The sequence below is a fragment of the Musca domestica genome, unplaced genomic scaffold (assembly GCF_030504385.1).
Source record: "Musca domestica strain aabys unplaced genomic scaffold, Musca_domestica.polishedcontigs.V.1.1 45, whole genome shotgun sequence".
NCBI lineage: Eukaryota > Metazoa > Arthropoda > Insecta > Diptera > Muscidae > Musca > Musca domestica.
In genome coordinates this window covers 2,558,168-2,579,562 of record NW_026712335.1, presented here as the reverse complement: position 1 = coordinate 2,579,562, position 21,395 = coordinate 2,558,168, and the positions used below count along the sequence as shown (strand labels likewise).

At 35.2% G+C, this 21,395-nt stretch overlaps 1 protein-coding gene across 1 annotated transcript; it reads right to left on the bottom strand.

The window, feature by feature from the left end:
• On the bottom strand, positions 1-782 carry LOC131804472 (uncharacterized). The gene is made up of 2 exons (XM_059127409.1): positions 768-782; positions 1-701 (listed from the first exon to the last, which is right to left on the bottom strand). The coding sequence occupies exons 1-2, from the start codon at positions 780-782 to the stop codon at positions 24-26; spliced, it is 693 nt and encodes a 230-aa protein (XP_058983392.1). The 3' UTR covers positions 1-23.
• Between the last annotated feature and the right edge of the window lie 20,613 nt (positions 783-21,395).

Here is a 21,395-nt window from a genome sequence, read left to right as displayed (position 1 = left end):
TGCAATATTAGTAAGTCTTTAATTTAGTTACGACGAATAACGCGACGACGTTGAGTCTTGTAACGGTAACCATCGGCTTGGGAGAAGGTGTGAGCGGGAGCAGCAGATTCGACTTCATAGGTTTGGACAGCTGGAGCTGGGGCAGAGTATGAAGTAGCAACAGCGGGAGCAGAGTATGAAGTGGCAACAGCTGGGCCAGAGTATGAGGTGGCAACTTGAGCAGCATTGTTGGTAGCTACAGGTGGCAAGTATTCGTTGGAAACATCACGACGTTGACGACGAATAACACGGCGACGATGGGTCTTGTAGCGGTATCCCTCAGCATCAGAGAAAGTGTGGGCGGGAGCAGCTTCAACAGTTTCAAAGCTTTGAGTGGGGGCAGTGTTAACATATTCGGGAACCGATTCAGAGACAGCTACAGGAGGCAAATATTCGTTGGAGACATCACGACGTTGGCGACGGATGACGCGGCGACGCAAGGTCTTGTAACGGTAGCCATCGGCATCAGAGAAGGTATGGGCTGGGGCAGCTTCTTCAACTTGATAGCTTTCGACAGCAGCTGGAGCGGCATAAGAGACTGGAGCCGAAGCAGTTTCCACGGCATACGATTCAACAGCACCGCCAACCTTGGGAGGCAAGTATTCGTTGCTGAGGTGTGTTGCGGCAGCAGCGGCAACCAAAGCAAATACAATGAAGAGTTTCTGAAAAAACAAAAAAAAAAAACAAGGAACAAGGATAGTTTATGACTTGGTCCTACTTCAAAGCACCCGAAAACATACCATATTTAATTTTTGGTATTTAAACTCCTATTGCTTGAGATATTGAAAAGTCAATGATACTCTGCTGATGATTCCGCCAACTTTATATACAAAATTTAGTTTGGAGTTTTGAAGAGAAATGCAGAATAAAAAATAAATAAGCCTTTCCCAACATTGTCATTAGTTAATCAATATATTTAACAATCCAATTAAGCTGAACGAATGAATGAGAAAATCATTCAGATTTACGACTTCCTATTCGTTTTCATATCTATTGGCCGTTCATTGACATTCATGAAAGAGAATACCCTCAGCAGATCCAACCATATCCAACGCATTGAAGACAATACACATCGTGTGTATTGGTGGTAGTTGACTTCAAATCTATTCAACATTTGAATGTTACAATTTGAGAGTTTTGCAAAATCTCATTTTTCTCTCTGTCTAGTCTGGCGTTTTTGCTTATTTTCTATTATGTTATGTTTTATGGTTTTTCAAACTTCTTTATTCATGCCAGACATCATTAATAGGCCAACACTCCCGTCAGACAGTAGTCAATCTCAATGGTGAAGTTTAAAGAATAGTTTCTTCTTTTTGAATTTGCAGAAACCTTCAATTTTTATTGACAAAATGTCTTGTTCCAGCAAATCCATTTTAATCTGTGAAAATATGTTGGGGTATTTAGGTGTTCATTTTGTGGATTATAATTAAATTAGTTATTGATATACCGTCTGATGAATTGAATAATTTCACAATGTCTGCGATTGACCCATTTCCATGTTCTTGATGAGAATACGTATTAACGAAGAGGACACACGTAGATGGCTCTTATTCGTCTTGTGTCTGCGTCTACATCTGTGATATTGGAATGAGCGTTTAGGAGAATACGATTTTTTCCGAAATGTACATAATGGAACATTTTATTTTGCAAATTAAAATCCACTTCAAAGTTGGTAAAAAATAGGCCCACGTCATTCCAAAATATAATTGTTTTGGAAAATTTCCCCTTAATAGCAAAGGTAGTTAGTATCCAATTAGGTTAAAACCTCTTACATTTTGGTGTCTAAATTAGGTCAGCTATAAAAATAAGCAATATTGGTTCAATACTTTCGGCACTTCCCCACAAATGGTATAAATCTCAAATAGTGTGGTCCCGACCCTGCACTGTGGTACAATGTATTATGTTTTAGTGCACTTATTTCTAACATGCAGACGGAAACGATACAAATCCATAGTTCCTTTTAATGATATCCCTAAAATCACATTTTGAGTCGATTTATGCATGTTCGTCCTTATTTCCATGTATTTTTGTTCAAAAGCGAGCTGCGCCCTGTACGAATTTATTATCCGATTGAGATGCAATTTTTCACATATCATTTGTTGGCTCAAAGACTAACCCTATTGAAAATAGTGATAATCGCTTAAAATAGCTCCCATATATATTTAGGTGTGCCACAGCCGTAATATGCACTTCATAACAACGATAATCGGGACAATATATAAAATATAGCTTTGAAATACATCTGCCAAAATTATAGATTTGGATATATCTCCATCCGATTTTTATCCGATTTCACGTTTTTTTTTGCACCAATTGATTAATATCAGCTCAAATTGAATGTATTTTGGCACATACTATCAAATTCAGCCTAGAAGCATATAAATGTGTAAAATTTAGTGAAAATCGTCCATTCGATTTTACTTTGTCGTGAACCAAACGTGTAATATCTGTCAAAATACCTGGTCATAAATGCATCAAATGTTGTGAAAACAGAGTTCTTCATTTTGAGGTTTAAAGAGTAGGATATTTGTAAAATCATTGAACAATGGTATCACTTCCAAATTTTCCTTCAAAAATTTTTTTTCAACCTATCCATATGTAAACTCTAGAAACCAACAGTGACGTCACTATCAAAATTTAGAAATTTAGCTCAATCTCTCTACACATATCCAAAACAATCTCCATCAATGATCCAAAAATAGTAGCATATAGAATTTTTCGAACAAATATAGTACACATTTTCAAAACCAACACCGGATATCAACAGAGACCTCAATATCAAATTTTGGGATTACAGGTACATTAGACTCAGTACATAGACTCAATACCAAATTTAGTACTTTCCTATAGTTTCAGTGCTGTACGCAAAACAATCTCCATATCTCAACCTCCGATACCAACAGTGACCTTAATATCAAATTTTAGGATTTCAGCTCTTTAATTTCTCCCATTAAGTAATAGTCACATATTTAAAACCAGCCATTCAACTACAGACTCCAATAGTGTCATCCATATGAAATTTCAGGATTTCAAATTTATTCCTTCATCCAATACCAAATTAAGTTCAATTTAGTAGTTTTCGTACAACTATAGTTTCGTACAACGCATTTGAAAAATCACCCCCATATCTCAACACTAGATGCCTATAAAGTCCTCAATGTCAAATTTTGGGATGCCAGCGCCATCCCTTCAACCAATAATCAATTTAGTACTTTTTGAACAATTATAGCAAAAATTTCGGAAAGTAATTCCATATCTCAACTCTAGATACCAACAGAGACCTCAAAGTAAAATTCCGCAAGTCCAGCTAGAAAGCTTCACCCAATTTCCAAAACCACCTCTATATCTTAACCACAGACACCAACAGTGACATCTATATCAAATTTCCGAATTTCAGCTTCATTCCTTCATCCAATACCAAATTTGCTACCATTAAGTACGTACAAACCTCAGACACCAACTGGGAACCCAATACAAAACTTAGTAAACATTTCCAAAACCACCTTTCTATATCAAGCTTATTTTCCAACCATGGTTCTCATATCAAATTTCAAGATTTTATCTCTATCCGTCCAAATGGTACTATTTTAGAAGTTAAGTACCATTATAGAATTTTTCGTAACCTTAAGGATCGAATTTCTAAAAAGCTTTATCACACGCTTACGCACCTTTGTACAAAATTTCAAGGTTTTAGCTTCAGCTGTTTCGTCTGGGCGTTGATTCTGCGAAATTTGCAGACAATCAGCTTCTTATTTCACATTTTAATAGAGCAATGAGTATTCAAAATGTTAATCCTTTGAGGAGGACGCATTGGAAGGAGTGGACCGTTATTGGTCATTTTCATTTTTTCACCTGACCTAGAACCGAGGCTTATATAAGAATTTTGAACAAAATCAGATTCTCCTTTCTCTTTCTACGAGGTAAAGTATTTTCTTTGAAATGTTTGACCGATATTGCTCTTCTCCGGACTCGAACAAAGTTTTATAATTATATTACGATGCACAGAGTTTAGACCACATCGGAGGCTCCTTTCGAGAGTTATCGTGCCCTAGAAAAATGACCTAAAACGGGTTTCGTCTGAAGAGACTTAATGTCTAAACTCGCTGTTTCGACGAGGCACATTTTGAAGGTATCAAATTACATATACCCATTGTAGTCACATGGCGGAGGGCAAAAAAATTTGAAAAAAAAATGTCTCCGCAACCAATTGTTAAAAATAACAAGTAACAAGTTAAAAGGCAGTAAGTTCGACCGGGACGAACGAATTTGAAAATTTTCAAAAAATAAAATCCGTTAAAAATTCTCTTAAAATCTTAAAAATACCAAATATAGCTGTTAAATTGGGGTCTATACGACGTGGACCTACATGGGCATTGTTTGTTGTAAGCCATTACCATATTCAAATTCAAAACTTGAAATAAACGGTGAATAATAATCATGAAAATACCGCATATAGGGAGGTACCGTTATATCGAAGATCTGAACCTGCATTGACAATTTTCTGTCACAGGCTGTAGCATCCATTACGAACTTTAAATACGACATCTCAAACAATTTCAGTTAGTATTTTAACTAAAATCGTCAAAATACAGAATATAGAGAGGTACTAACATATAGGGCCTATACAAAGACCTGGACCTGCATAGACAATTTTCTATCACAGACTGTAGTTCCCATTACGAACTCTAAATACGTAGTTTGACTCTACTCCGGTGAATAATGACGCTAAAATCATCAAAATACCGAATATTTTTAGGTACCGTTAAAGGGGGGCTATACAAAGACGTGGTCCTGAACAGAAAATTTTCTCTCATAAGCTGTAGTATGCATTATGAACTTCAAATGCAAAATTTAAAACAATTCCGAAAATATTTGATCAAAATACCGAAAATATGGAGGTACCGTTATATGGGGGCTAAACGAGGCTGTAGTATCCGTTAGGAACTTCAAATACCAAATTTGAAACAATTCCGGTAAATTTCGCTAAAATCATCAAAATACCGAATATCGGGAGGTACCGTTATATGGAGGATATATGATATCGTGGACAATTCTTTCTTTCTCTATAGACAATTATCATCCAGGGGGCAAACTTTTCAGAAGGAACTCCTTGTAAAGATTTTCAGACAATTCCATTGAAAAATGGAGCCACAATCATCAAAATACCCAATATCGGGGGATACCGTTATATTTGGGATGTACGATATTGGGGTATAGGTGCCCAATTCAATTCTCTTACAGGCCTTAAAGTTCCCAAAAAGAACTCCTTGTGTAGAATTTCAGACAATTCCATTGAAAATTTGCCTAAATGCATCAAAATATCGAATATCGGGAGTTACCGTTATGTGGATACCATACGATATCGTGGACCCATCTACGAACTTGACCTGCCTGCACATAAAGGACAGATCTGCGCAAAATTTTAGCTTCCTATCCTAATTCGTTTTGACTCTAGCGTGATTACAACAGACAGGCGGACCGAGGGACGGACGGAAGGAATCGTCTTAGAATTTTACGCTGAACAAGATATACGAATATATTGCGTTAGGTCTAAAATTATTATTTCGATGAGTTACAAACGGAATGACTCCATGCTATGTATGGTGGAGAGTATAAAAAGGATTCAGTTGCGTACATGTTTTAACAAAATAAGTACTTTTCGAATTTTTTAAAATTTTTACTTCAAAATTTTGTGCAAATTGGGATATGGTAAAAAAGTTAGAAATGCGAGCTTTTCGCTCCAAGTTAAAATGATTAACGCCATTAACATTACATTTTAGTACTGGGAATATGTTTAACTAGGAGTAGGTGTGCAAATTTTAACCAATTTTCCACCCATTTGGAAAAAATATGTAAGGGAGTGCCATCAATAGATTCTTATTTGTACGGGAAATAGTAGCAAAATTCCCTTTCGCCAATTTAGATAACCCAAAATACAAACCAGCGGCCAACTACAAATTTCCAATCGTTTGTTTTTTAATATATTGATTACAAAGCTGTTATTCCAATAAAGCCCATACTTAGTTCTCCTCTTCGTATAAATTTTATTTTGTAAATGAATTTTAGGCAATAAAAGAACTACAAGATAATCTCGTAAGATTTCTTAATATCGCTAGGTTTTTTTATAAATTCATTATACAAGAATAACCCCGACGAACTTGATTCTTCTGAAGGTCACATTTCCGGATATACTTGGAAATTATTTGGCTTATAGAACTACTTTCAAAAAGTTCGTTTAGGCTGTGACAACAAAATACAAAATTCTAATTACGCAGTTACTTGGGATAAAAATATCACCTTATTATTTTCAACATTTAAATACAGATGATCTAGTTGTAGAACACAATATTCCATAACTGTTAACAATTGAACGATTAACAAATATAACATAATTCCATTGTTATCGTCTATCGGTTTTTATAACGTTTTTGCTAAATTATATTTTTTTATTTTGCGTCACCCTATGTGGTCTGCTATATTTATTACTTTTTTTTTGTTATATTTCAAAATTTAAGTTCATTAGCATAGAGCGGCTTCCAACGCCAAAAAGAAAAAAAAAAGACTTAAGATTAATCTTTTGCAAAAATGAAAGATTTGCCATAAAATCAATGTTAATTAGAGAATGGCTTTATGGCTTTGGAAGAAGTGTGCGCGATGAATCCCATTTTTGTCGGTTTATGGAAATCATTAAAAAATCTAATAGAGACACATAAAACACGTCCACGCGCTCTAATAACAATTATGAATAGAGGTTTTATTTTTTGTTTATTGTGTTGAAATGTTGAAGCCGGCCGTCTTAAATGGGATGGGTTGTGGATTTGTGTTTTTCTCTTTTCAGAAAATAGAGGGATAGGCTTTTTGGTGTTTACTTCTTTTCTTTTTTGTTCGTTTGACCTTATAAAGATTATTGATTTTTTTTGTTGGCTAAAAATAACATTTCCGTAAATAATAAATATTTAATTTCTAGTTTTAATCCGCAAATTTATTGATTAATGATTTTAAATGTTTTCACACGTCATTAGATTACAACAATTAATTAATTATTTTATATGGTTATTGTAATAGTTATTTGAGCTATTTTATTTTATATATTGTTTTTGGTGTATGTCTAAGGAAAGGGAGGGTGGTAATAAAACGTCGTTAATTCTCTGAAAACAAAGCAGTTCTCCCGAGTAGAACGTTTACCGCCAAATTTTCGATGTGAACGATGTGGTTCAATAGCGGCACATTTGTCCCTTGCTAATGGTGTGTGGAAAGTGACGTACACAGTGCAGTCCCTACAAAATAGCCACAATAGTATGGAGGGTATATTAAGTTTGTCATTCCGTTTGTAACACCTCGAAATATACATTTTAGACCCCACAAAGTATATATATTCTTGATCAGCATAAAATCAGCGATGCCCGTCTATACGTCTGTGGAAATCACTCTAGCTTCCGAACGAAATGAAGTAGGTTGACAAAATTTACTCAAATGTATATTATGTCTGTAGAACTTTTGGTATTGAAAATGGGTCATGTTGGTCCACGTTGTTGTATAACCTCCATATAATGATACCTCTCTATTCTTGATATTTTGGTGATTTAAGCCACATTATTCACCGGATCGTCGCCTTCGTATAGCACCCATAAAACGGTACCCCTTGATATTCAGTATTTTGATGATGACATTATTCACCGGAATTGTTTAAAATTTGATATTTGAAGTTCGTAACGGATACCACAACCTGAAAGAGAACTTGTCTGTGCAGGTCCACGTCTTTGTATAGCCCCCATATAGCGGTCCCTCACGATATTCGGTATTTTGATGATATCAGCAACGTTATTCGCCGAAATAGTTTCAAATTTGGCATTTGAAGTTCGTAATGGATACTACAGCTTATGACAGAAATATAATAGTACCTCCCTATATTCGGTATTTTGGTGATTTTAGCGTCATAATTCACCGGATTTTTTTTCAAATTACGCATTTAGAGTTCTTAATGGAAAATACAGTCTGTGACAGAAAATTGTCTATGCAGGTCTAGGTCTTCGTATAGGCCCCATATACCACTACCACCCTATATTCGGTATTTTGACGAGTTTAGGTACAATACTCACCTAAGTTGTTTGAAATGTCGTATTTGAAGTTCGTAGTGGATGCTACAGCCTATGACAGAAAATTGTCTATGCTGGTCCAGGTCTTCGCACAGCTTCGATATAACGGTACCTCCCAATATACGATATTTTGATGATTTTAGCTACATTATTTTACCGTTTATTTCAAGTTCCGAATTTGAATTTGACAAACTTACCTGTCGTATAGACACCAATATAGCGGTTATATTCGCTATTTTTAAAATTTTAACAAAAATTTTTAAGGATTTTATGTCGAAATTCGTTTCAAATGGTGGAGGATATTCAAAGTTTGTTTTCATTCAATAAAATTAAAAAAAATGTAAAAATTGTGGATTTTGACTTTCTTGCAGTTTTTCATCTCACCCTATATATTCTTGATCAGCGTAAAATTCGATACAACGATATCCCTCTGTCGGTATGTCTGCCTCTCTATCCGTCTGGTGTAATCTTTCGAACTAATTCAGAGAGAAGGCTCAAATTTTGCACACATGTGTGGGCAGACTAAGTTCGTGAATAGACCATGTCTGTCCACATCTTGGTATACCTCACCTATAACTCCCTTTTTTCGGTATTTTAATAATTTTAGCGACATTATTCAACGGAATTGTTTTAAATTTCAAATTTGAAGGTCCTATGACTAAAGCCTATGACAAAAAATTGTGCATGCTCATCCTCGTCTTCGTTAAGCCTCCATATAGCGGTTTTCATTTCAACAGCCTTTTTCGACGAAATTTTTTTCATGCTTTCCCGTTCCTTTCGATTGGTGGAGGGTATTTAAAGTTCGGCCCGGTTGAATTTAGGTGTTTTTTACTTGTTAATATTGCCTTTCTGTCTTGAAAATATATATTCCTAACTTTATTCATCTATTAAACATTGATGGTTGATAACTATCGCAAGTATCAACTGGAACGACGTAGATATGCGGATTATTGCAATTTACATTAACTTATCAACACCAAAGGTAATAAATATTCTGAACGATAAACCATGCTCTTCAAAATAAAATTAAATATTCTTTTGTAAGTTTTACCACAATATATTTTATTGTTACCACACGCTAATGTTTCTAAAACAACCACAACTAGCGACCCTTAGGTAAAAGAAAGGCAACACAATGGGAAGAAGATAATAAGAAAAGTAGAAGACGAAGAAAAAAAGGCAGCTCACACAATGACCAAAGTCAGCAACGCTACCAATCATCGCCACAGATCAATAGATGAGATGTGAAACGAATCGCATAGAAAACGTGCAGATCAATGAACTTTTCGCTTTTTTTCATCTTTTTTTTTACGGGTCAATTTGTTTGGTCTTCTTCCAACTGCCCTTCTCCCCCATTTCCTCTGTCGTTACTGGTGAGTTGAAATCACCATTTAAAAATTGTGTCTTGTGCGGTTTTGTGTAAATCAAAAAGTTTTGAAAACTTATTTAAAAAAAATCATAAAATTGAGCATGCGAGAGTTGTAAGAATATGTGGGATAAGGGCTAGAACGACAATGGATTGATGCTAATAAAATTCACAATTCACAAAGCACGAGCCTGCCAAAATTTAAATTTATATTCCAATTCAATGGAAATGTTTCAATTCCGAATGAATAATTTCTGGCATATAAAATGCGTGCCTATTCGACCTCTCGATTCGTTGTTATGTGAATCATATTTATTTGCTGTCACACGAGTAAGAGTCGACTTGTTTGTATTCGGTTATGATAATGAGACAACATTATGCCGCATATATAAGAGGTATCAAGAGCAACAAAAACAACAACAAATTAAATTTATATTGTGAATTTGACACCAGAAAGATAACAGCTAATTGGCAATGATTTTATAAAAATTTAAAACTTGCAAGCGGGGGTTTTCTTAATCGCCTATCAGTATCACCTGTGATCGTTTTATTTGGCGAGAAAGTTCACTCACAGTGGTTTCGATGGGGATATAATGATTTAAAACAAAAAAATTATTTAACGTGATTTGGGTTAATCTGCATTATCCGTAGCTGCATTGTTGTTAGTATTTACCAATAATTCAAATAATTTTGTTTAGTTTTTTGTAGACTTTCAGTGGCCTAGAAAACTTTTTTCCAGTGACAGGACCTTAAAATAATGGATTTTAAAATTGATTTATAAGTTAGGAAACTCATTATTTAGTAATGGAAAATTTTTGCTGGGCAGTAAGGAAAATAAAAAAACTGTCATGAAGCAGGCCAGGTGATACCCTATATCACTTATTCGCATGTTCCTACGCAGAGGAGCCTAAGCACTATGTCCTTACAAATGGTTACTTTTCTGACAAATAATGTATATTATAACATGTAAAAAAACAGTAAGTTCGGTCGGGCCGAACTTTGAATACCTTCCTCCATTTGGAACGAATTTAGCAATTTTCAAAAAAATAAAATCCATTAAAAGTGTTAAAATCTTACAAATACCGAATGTTTCCGTTACATTAGGGTCTATACGACGGCAAGTTTTATCATAAGCCATTACAATGTTCAAATGCGAAACTTGAAAAAAAATCCATGAATAATGTAGCTAAACCATCAAAACTATAAAAAAAAATAGGCTATATAATCCATTACGAACTTCAAATACCAAAATCATGAAAATACCGAATATCGGGAGGTGCCGTTATATTGGGGGTATACGAAGACGTGAACCTGCACAGACAATTATCTGTCATAGGCTGTAGTATCAACTACAAACTTCAAATACCAAATTTACAACATTTCCGGTGAAGAGTTTTCGTAATTTTTAAATCTGAATTATTTCAAATTAGATATTTAGTACTGACAATAGGCACAATTTCTTCTGATAGAAAAAAATCTTCGCAGGACCACGTTATTGTATAGCCCCCAGATATTCGGTATTTTGAGTTATATTTTTTAAACGAAATGGCTTAAGTGTTGGTTCTTGAGGTACCACCTCTCATGACAACTATTTATCTAGGCGGGTCCATCAATCCGTATGAGCCAAAAGTGGGTATGTTATTAAGTGTAACCACATTTTTTTAATGAATTATTTGAAATTTCTTTTTGCAAATTTATATTTTCTAAAGTATTGATTTTCAAATTGTTGAGGGTATGAAAAGTTCAACCCCTAGCAAAGGGTACATATCATTTAATAAGGTGAAATTTGTTACCTTATAAAAGAAATCTTTTTCAGGACATTTAAAATCGACATGGCATGCGGCAGTTCGTCCTTGCAATAGTTCTCATGTGAATTTGAATTAAGATCAAGTTTCGAGATGGGCTACATCGGGTCAGTCATGCTGATTTTTGCCAAAAGATGTTCTCGGTATATTCAAACTAAGCATATGGTTAAATATCAAAATCTAACACGGAAACTTACACTATTTGCTAACTTTTGGTTTAAAACCCACCCAATTTACGATTTTTTCCAAAATTTTCATAGTCCAATATATTTGACAATATTAGAGAAAATGTGAAAATAGAATATATCTGGAAACTATTTCTGGTACTTCCCCTAAAAAGTTCAAAAAAAAACTTCACATGAATCTCGTATAAAACGAAATAGTCAACATTTGATACATGGTAATAATTATGTAGATTTACCAGCTTGTTTCCAACAAAAGCGTCAACATTTTGAATAAACCTCATAAAATGTCAATATCTGATTTTCTTCAAACTTTGCATATAATTAAAAAACCGCAAACGATGTAAAAATTAGAATATACTTTTAAAAATTAAAGCACAGGCACAACTTTTACCTCAACGTGTAAGCCAACTATATGTCGGTGGTGGACCTACCATGTGAGTTTCTGTAGAACCCTTTTACACATATATATATGTGGCCGAAGCCATGGGTCCATCCGAAATTTGGTATATTAGCACTCTCTGTCGTGCTAATGGACATTTCTAACAATATATGACATTTTAGATACAGGAATATATTATCTATATACCCGATTTTCTTTTGGCTACGAAATCAGCATCAGTACAAAGTTCAGAAGTAATGATTTTATATATTTTTGTGATTTCGCCGAAAAGTAACTTTCAGAATTAAATCATTCAGTATTTGGACTATTTCATTTTTTAATAATTTGTGACCATCTTGTAAAATTATAGGGTTCTATTCTGACGCTTACCCTTACCCTCAGCCATATAATACTTTAATTTTAATACGACCAAAACGTGTGTCATCGAACTCTCGAAGGGAGTATCCGAATTGATCCAAACTTGGTAAATCGTAATATTATTATCAAATTTAGATTAGATTCAGAAATGGGTAATATCGGTCCACTTCGTCTGGTAGCTCATCCACAAAACTTCGAAATTTTCAGAAATCAAAATTTTGAATAATTATAATTTTTATGAAATGTGATGAAAGAGCCCTATCTTCTTCAAATTACACACATTACAATATTTTCATTAATCAAAGATCTGGTGTGAAGATGAAATATATCGGTATACCCCTTCTGGTACCTCCCTCACAAAGCTTCAAAATTTTGAATATCCATGAAGTTCTTAAAACGTGATATTAACATCCGATTCCATTCAGACTTAGTACATCTGAATATTTCCATCAACACAAGATCTGTTATTAAAGATGGCAGAGATTGAATCAATTCTTCTGGTACCTCCACCACATAGGTTTCAAGATTTTGTAAAACAAAGCGCTCAAAAAAAGCTTAATAATCTGTTGCGAAAATGATGTATATCTGCGAAAGCCCTCTGGTACTTCAACCCCCAAGGGTCACAATTTTCAATAGTTACCATTTTCAATAACACGAGATGAAACGTAATTTATGATTTTGCACAAAATTGGATATAAAGCTTCGATTTTCTTGTAATTTTGTCCATACAAATATTTATACCCTACAACTATGTGTTGGGGTTATTATAAGTTTGATTGGGCCAAAAATTATGTAACACCTCGAAATATTGGTTTCCCACATAGGAAAGTATATATGGATCTTCCTATCTTGCCGAGCTGAGTTGTTCTAGCTATGTATGTCCGTCCGTCTGTCTGTCCACGTTAATTTGTAATCACTCTACAGATCGCAATTATGGCCCGATCTTCACGAAATTTAGAACGGAGGTGGGACTAGAGCCAGAATAGAACCCTATTGCTTTCGGAGATGATCGCATAATATTTAGAGGTTGAAATGGACCGAAAACTGAAAAATTTATTGATTTTGCAGTTGCAGTTTTTTTTTGTTTTTTTCATATTTTTTTATCGCATACGATTTTTTCAATTTGACTTATAATATTGAAGTGTACATTTTGTAATATTTTTTCACCACAGATTGCAATAATCGTCCGATCCTCACGAAAATTTCCACAAGAGCAGGGTTAGGCTCAGAAGGGCTAGGCCTACTCAAAGATGTCCGCCATATATTTAGGGGTTGAAATGGATCAACAACTAAAAATGTTTCTGATTTTGCAGCAAATAGAAACCAAAGGACACGAAATCTCGCATGAAGTTAGAGTTTAGGACAGCGGGTAGAATGGGCCACTACTTTTGTGTGAAAAAACAGCATTATTTACAGACGATATCAGATATACACAAGAATATAGCCAAATATCGTAGACAAGAAAATCATATAGATGAGTCTAAATTTGGAGGTACAGAGGGGCATCTTGCTTTTGGAGATGGTTCAAATGAACCAAAAACAGAAAAAAATCCTGATACACAGTTTGAGCCATTCGACATGCCTGGGAAGAGCGATAAGGACAGGGAAGAATTCTAGAATTTTTGCACAACAGCTAACAACACGACATAGCTCGTAAATATTGGGCAAATGTCCCTGTTCAAAATGCTAAGGGTAATATCTGCGCAGTGCTCCGTGACATAGTTTCAAACGCGAAATCTTCCAAAATGGATTAGTACATAAGAGGGCTTCTAACGTGTTGTAGTGTTGTAGGGTATCACATGGTCGGGCCCGCACGTCTATAGCCTTTGCTTACTTGTTTTATCTGAAGTACGAAAATGGAATACTTCGGTCGACTACATCATGCAAATTTTTAAAATTTTCTAAAAATTATCAAATTTCTCACATAAAGTGAAGGAAGTAACCAATATAGCCCAAACCTGGCTCGTCGCAATATTTATGCCATATGAATTAGGTCCGATACGAAAAATATACTGCATTAAGGTTCAAGAAATTGAAAATCATAGCTAAAGTCAAAATATATTTAAATAATCGAACATTGGCTGAGGGTATACATCAGTCGGCAAAACCGAATAATACTTTTTAACATGTTTTAAAACAGTGTTTGGTTTAGTTTGGTTTATCTGTGTTTTTTGCTAATTAGGAAATTACGATACAATTTAAGGTGAATTTGACATAAATACATTTGATACGGTTCAACTTAGCGAGAATCAATTTTTGAACAAACAGAGCACTAAGAGTTTTAATTCTTTTAAAATTTCATGCCATATATGCGTACCCTCAGTAAAAGTACAACATCACTGTTCTCTTTTTACGATCTACATAATTTTCTATGTCTACCACATTCGAGTCTATTTTTTTTTTCTCCTACACATTTATTGCATAAATAGTGTTATGACCGCGGCACAAAAAATATGGTTTATAAATAGAAAAGAAAGAAAGGGAGGTGGAAACCACTTGATTAACACAGCCAAATTGGTAAAATTAATAAATATCATGTTTGATCTTGCCGCAATAGATTCGGGCACGTGCTTGGCCTAATGGCGATAAAAGGTTATACGGCAAAAATAAATTGAAATTTGCCTCAAGTCATTAGGTTCTTGTCCACTTGCCGTTGAATTTTTGGTCATATGGAACAGATTTACATACACAATGAATCCACATGCCAAATAAAGCGCTACGATGCCTGTCAACATAAAGTGGATTGAAGACAATGGAATTGACAACACGAATATGGTGAAGATGATAACAACAAATTGAACTACAAACAAAAGAGCCCTTAGGGGTATAAAGTGCCTCCTAATACCATGAGCACAAACATCTTGAAGCTGTCAAACATTGTACCATGCAACATACATAAATACATATTGATTGATTGTTAACCGAAAGTTCTAGGTTTTCTGTTTTTCAAACTGAAGAAAATTTAAATATTCCCTCCTTTCCTAGTGAAGGGCATAAAACTGCAATTGGAAATAATTTTAAATGAAACTTTTGAGTAAAAAAGAATCGTAAATTATTCTCTCATTATTGGAATGTTCGTATTCTGTCGTCACATATACGCTTCAATAGATGTAATACATTGAAATCTAAAAAAAATACTGATGAACCAATATGTCATATTTCAACAGACGTATGGTGTAAACAAAAGACTTAAGACACGAACTCGTAATGGCATTTCTTACACCTTTCGGTTGAAAGAGAATCTAAATAAGATCTACACCCAAATTGTCTAGCTCCAAACCAGATGTAACGCATATGTTAAACAATGTCGTCATGTCGACAATTCATCAAAGCAAATATGAACATTTTTTTATTTCCGTAGTTTACAACCGTGGTATTTATACCCTACATCACATATTGGTAGGGTATTATGTCTTTGTGCATTTGTTTGTAACATGGAGAAGGAAGCAAGTTAGACACATAGTTTCTTTTGATAATCTCCAAAGAATAACTTTTTGAATCGATTTATGCATGTCCGTCCGTCCAAAGTACAGGTCGCAATTATTGCCCGATCGTGATGACATTTGGCGCAAATAATTTATTTGGCCCAAAGACGACCCCTATTGAAATTAGAGATAATCGGTGAAAATTTAGATATGGCTCCCATATATATCTTTAAGCGGTTTCGGGTTAATTGTGCACCTAATGGCTAATATCAGTCCAAATGAACTGAATTTTGGCACATCCAACACATTTCAGACAAGAAGCAAGTACATCAAATTCGGTTCAGTGAAAATCGGTTCAGTTATAGCTATAGCTTAAATTTCATCCGATTTGGGGTTTTAGATCCCTCACATGCGTACTATGGACTCCACAACAATTATCATTGGTATCAGATGTCAGTAATAAGTGCCTAAAATTTTGTCAAGATCAGTTCAGATTTTGATATAGCTCCCATATACATCTTTATCCGATTTCATGTTTATTGTGCACCAAATGGCTAATATCAGCCCAAATATACTGAATTTTGGCATATCCGATATAACTCAGCCCAGAAGAAAGTACTTCGAATTTTGGTGAAAATCGGTTCAGATATAGCTCTCAAATTCAGGATGAGATGGAAAAACTGCAACTAACTTTAGATTGCTGTCATTTCTAAGCCACTCATCCGACAGCTGTTAAAAATATTCCAGTGGCAGCTCATTATATTGTTTAAAAGCGTACAGGAGCACTTTTGTGAGAATTTTCCAGAAAAAAGTTATTTGTGATGGAATTTAAGCGTGATAGTGTGACTTCTTGATATTGGCTGGAAAACCACAAGGGACTACCGTAAGAGCACTCCAGCATTTAAATGTGAATAAATCTTGTGTGCCTCGTACCACCGCTCATTACTGTGATACTGGTAGTGTAGCCCGACGTCATGGAAGTGGACGGAAGAAAACAGCAACATCAGCAGAAATAGAAAGAAGCGACTTGATCGATACCCGCGTCGTACTGGCCGAAAAATGAACATATCGCAATATTCCGTTGAGCTGAACATATCGTAATATTCCATTCGGCAAATATTGAAAAATGAGCTCGGGGTTAAGCCATCGAAATTCCAAAAAATGCAAGAACATACAACGCAACTGAAAGAATATAGAATCAAAAGAGCTAAAAAGTTGCTTCGCTTGACCGAAAATGGTGAACTGCCGAATTTGGTTTTCTCCGATGAGAAAATATTCGTTGTCCAGCAGTTTGCAAACAAACAAAATGATCGTGTTTACTTGCCAAAGAGGTCTGTTGAAAACGTGCACCTTCTGTTGGCCACCAGAACTCAAGCGCCGCTCATGATGATGGTGTGGGCCATAACGCTTTAACAGCCGATGGTCATTGTCCGCTCGTATTAATTGACCTTGGCATCAGAATTAATGCCGAATATTATGGCGAAAATATTCTGGAGGGTGTATTGAAGCCTTGGGCACTCAAACTTCTCGGCCACAGACCTTGGACATTCCAACAGGACTCAGCACGCACCACCCAAGAATGATTAAAAAATGAGGTTCCTCGATTCATTTCCAGCGCACAATGGTCACCAAAATCTCCGGATATTAATTCGTTGGACTATTGTGTCTGGAGTATTTTGGAAAGCAAGGTTGGCACTGAAAAATCCCAAAGTGTCGATTACCTCAAGTAAACGCTTCGCCGGGAATGGGCCAAAATACGCAGAGCAACATTAAGGCAGCGTGTGACGGTTTCATTGACCGTTTGAAGGCCATAATTCGTACCAAAGATAACCAATTCGAACAAATCTAAACATATTCTAAAATTTGATGCTATTTCCGACATTATTTCTTTCAATCAATAAATTTGAAAAAAAAAATGTAAAAATTATGGCGTTTGACTTTGTTGCAGTTTCTTATCTCACCCTGTATATGTTTCATCCGATTTGATGTTAAAGTCGCTCGTTGGAAATATTTCTCTAATAATGACTACTCTAAAGCCATGATACGCATTCAAATAGGGTTCATTGTTGGTTTGATCTACTTCACATAAATTCCCAGTATAAACTGTTTTTCTTACGGTAGCTCTACTAAATCCGCATAGTGGTGTAAGGTATTATGTAGTCGGTACAGCACGACTTTTGGCCTTTCCTTACTGATATCGTCTCTAAATGGATGATAGTAACACGAGTGTTGTTTACAACTTTACAACCGTGTTTATTGTCACCCTATTGAAAAGATCTTAATAGCACTCGTGTTACAATAATATAATATTGTTTGTAGAACAGATGAAAAACACCGTCCAAAGTTATTTTTGGCAAAAATTTAAAAAACAAATAAATTGTACGCAAATTAAAACAAACATCTTCACCGCGGAGAATTGAATGGCCTACACGTGGATTTTTATGGGCCTGCGTAAAGAGCAGCTTGGAAAACAAAAGACAATGCGTAATACAAATGATAAACAATGAGAAAAAGAATCGTCACGATGTTTACAATAGAGAAGCCAGTGAATTCTTTTTTTATGTTTCTCAGCCAGACAATGGACAATGTTTATTATTTAATTGGTAGTTGTATCGGAAGTAATTTGAATACAAAAGATTTCAGGAAAAAATAGTAAATGTTGATCTTATTTTTCGTTGTTTTTTTTCTTCTGAAGACAATTAAAAAGTTATGACATTGATCCAATTAATAACACGACAAATAAACACGAAGTGTGAACGGTGTTAAACAAGAGATACCCTACACTAGAACATTATAGAATGTTATCAGTGTGGGGAGAAAAGGTAATGTGCTGTTTTTTAGAAGTTATTTCAGTATGAAGTAGTCAAGTAGAATACATCAACATATCTAATATGACACCTTTTACAGATCTATTGTTAAAAAATGACTTTCCAAAGATTCACTAGAAAGAGCTTCTTTCACATTTTATGACAGCAATTTCAATGAATCGGTGTCATGCACTACAGTTATCTGTTTTGGAATTTGATAAGTTAAATGTTGAATTTTTTAATCCAAGAATATAATTTGTATACCCTCCATAATAAGTTCGTCAATCCGTTTGTAATTCATGGAATTAGTAATTTTAGACCTAACAAAGTATATATATTATTGATCAGCGTAAAATTCTAAGACAATTTAGCCCTGTCCGCCCGCTTGACTGTCCGACACGCTAGAGTCAAAACGAATTAAGATAGAAAACTAAAATTTTGCACAGAGCATTGTTTTGTATGCAGTCAGGTCTAGTTCGCAGAAGGGCTATATCGATCCAAGATATAGTATAACCAACATATAACGGTTCCCCCCGATATTCGGTATTTTCATGATTTTAGCAACATTTTCAATGGAATTGTCTAAAATTCTACACAAGGAGTTCTTTGTGAGTACTTTACCACCTGGAAGAGAATTGTCTGTACAGGGCCACGATATCGTATAGCCTCCATATAACAGTATGATTTTACCCACATTTTTCTATGGAATCGTCTGAAATTTTGCACAAGAAACAATTCGTGACTACCTTATCCCTTTAAAAAGAATTGTCTATAAGGTCAATGATATCGTACATCCCCCATACAACGGTACCTTACGACATTCGGTATATGTATGATTTAAGTCACATTTTTTATTGAAATTCTCTTAAAATTCGCAAAAAGATTTGATTGCTGGTACGTTTCCTCCTCGAAGAGAATTGTCTCTATAGGTCTATCTTTTAGTATGGCATCCTTATAACGGTATCCCTCGATATTCTGTATTTTAATGATATTAGCGATATTATTCACCGGAATTTCGTATTTGAAGCTCGGCGTCGTTACTACAGCCTATGACTATAAAGCACCACGTTTTCGTATAGCCCCCATATAAAGGTTTTTAGTTAAGCAGTATTTTTCGACGGATTTTTTTTTTTCGAAAATTTTCTTTTTAAATGGTGTAGTGTATAAAAAGTTCGGCCCGGCCGAACTTAGTTGCTTTGTTACTTGCTAATATTTAGATAGATCTAGATTTAGTTTTTTCATGTATTGTAGGATTTAAGGTAGAATTTTATGGCAATTCATTTTGTAATATATATAGGGTTGGATTAAAAACCTGCAACCAACTTCAGACTGCTATTATTTTAAAGCCAAATGAAAGCCCATTATTTTGTTTACTAGCGTTCAAAACCATTTTGGTGAGAATTTTCCAGAAAACAATTATTCGTGATGGAATTCAAGCGTGATAGTGTGTTTTCTTTATATTTGGCTAGAAAACCACAAGCGGCTATCGTTAGAACACTCCAGCATTTAAATGTGAATAAATCTTTTGTGTCTCGTACCATCACCCGTTACCGTGATACTGGTAGCGAACCCGACGTCAAGGAAGTGGACGTAAGAAAACAGCCACATCAGCAGAAATGGTTCGAAAAGTAAAGAAGCGACTTGATCGAAACCCGCGCCGCAGGGGCTGAAAAATTGCTTGAACATATCGCAATATTTCATTCGGCAAATATTGAAAAATGAGCTCGGGGTACAGCCACTGAAATTCCAGAGAGTCCAAGAACTTACACCGCAACAGAAAGAAAATAGACTCAAAAGAACTAACGAATTGCTTCGCTTGGCCGAAAGTGATGAACTGCCGAATTTGGTTTTCTCCGCTCCATTCGTTTTCCAGCAGTTTGTAAACAAACAACAAAATCGTGTTTACTTGCCAAAGAGGTCAGCTGAAAATGTGCACCTTTGGTTGGCCACCAGAACTCAAGCGCCTGCCATGGTGATGGTGTGGGACGCCATAACAGCCAATGGTCGCTCTCCGCTCGTATTAATCGACCGTAGCATCAGAATAAATGCCGAACATTATCGCGAAAATATTCTGAAGCGTGTATTAAAGCCTTGGACACGCAAACATTTTCGCTGTAGACCTTGAACATTCCAACAGGACCCAGTACCCTCGCACAAACTGAGGTTCCTCGCTTCAATGGCCACCACACTATGGCCACCAAAATCTCCGGATACCAATCCGTTGGACTATTGTGTCTGGAGTATTTTGGAAAGCAAGGTTGGCACTAAAAAATTCCAAAGTGTCGATCACCTCAAGCAAGCGCTTCGCCGGGAAAGGGCCAAAATACCGCAGAGTAACATTCGGGCAGCGTGTGACGGTTTCATTGGCCGTTAGAAGGCCATAATTCGTGCTAATGGTGACCAATTCGAACAAATTTAAACTTATTCTAAAATTTGATGCTATATCTGACATTTTTTGCTTTCATTCAAAAAAATATAAAAATGTAAAAATTATGATGTTTGACTTTGTTGAAGTTTTATTTTATCCTACCCTGTATTTACTTACTACGATACGTTTATAGGCACTTCTAGTTGAATCGCTTAAGGATTGAAATTTTCGACAGATATTAGTAATATTTTCGAAGACAATATATACCTAAAATTACCGGTTTCTAAAGAATCCTAATCGGAAAATATCAACAATTTTTCTCTTTTTTCCCGTAATTACTAAAAAAGAAATGAATTTTGTCGCACAGTATTATAATAGGACATAGGGTTCTTTGGGTGAAATCCCTCTTATGCAAAATTGTCCGACGTGGTCCTTACTTTGCACATCGTTACATTTTGATATGACTTAGATCAGGTGAGGGGCATAATGGGTCCAGTCATACCTGTATCATCACCAGAAAAATTTATGATTTTGAATAATAATAATA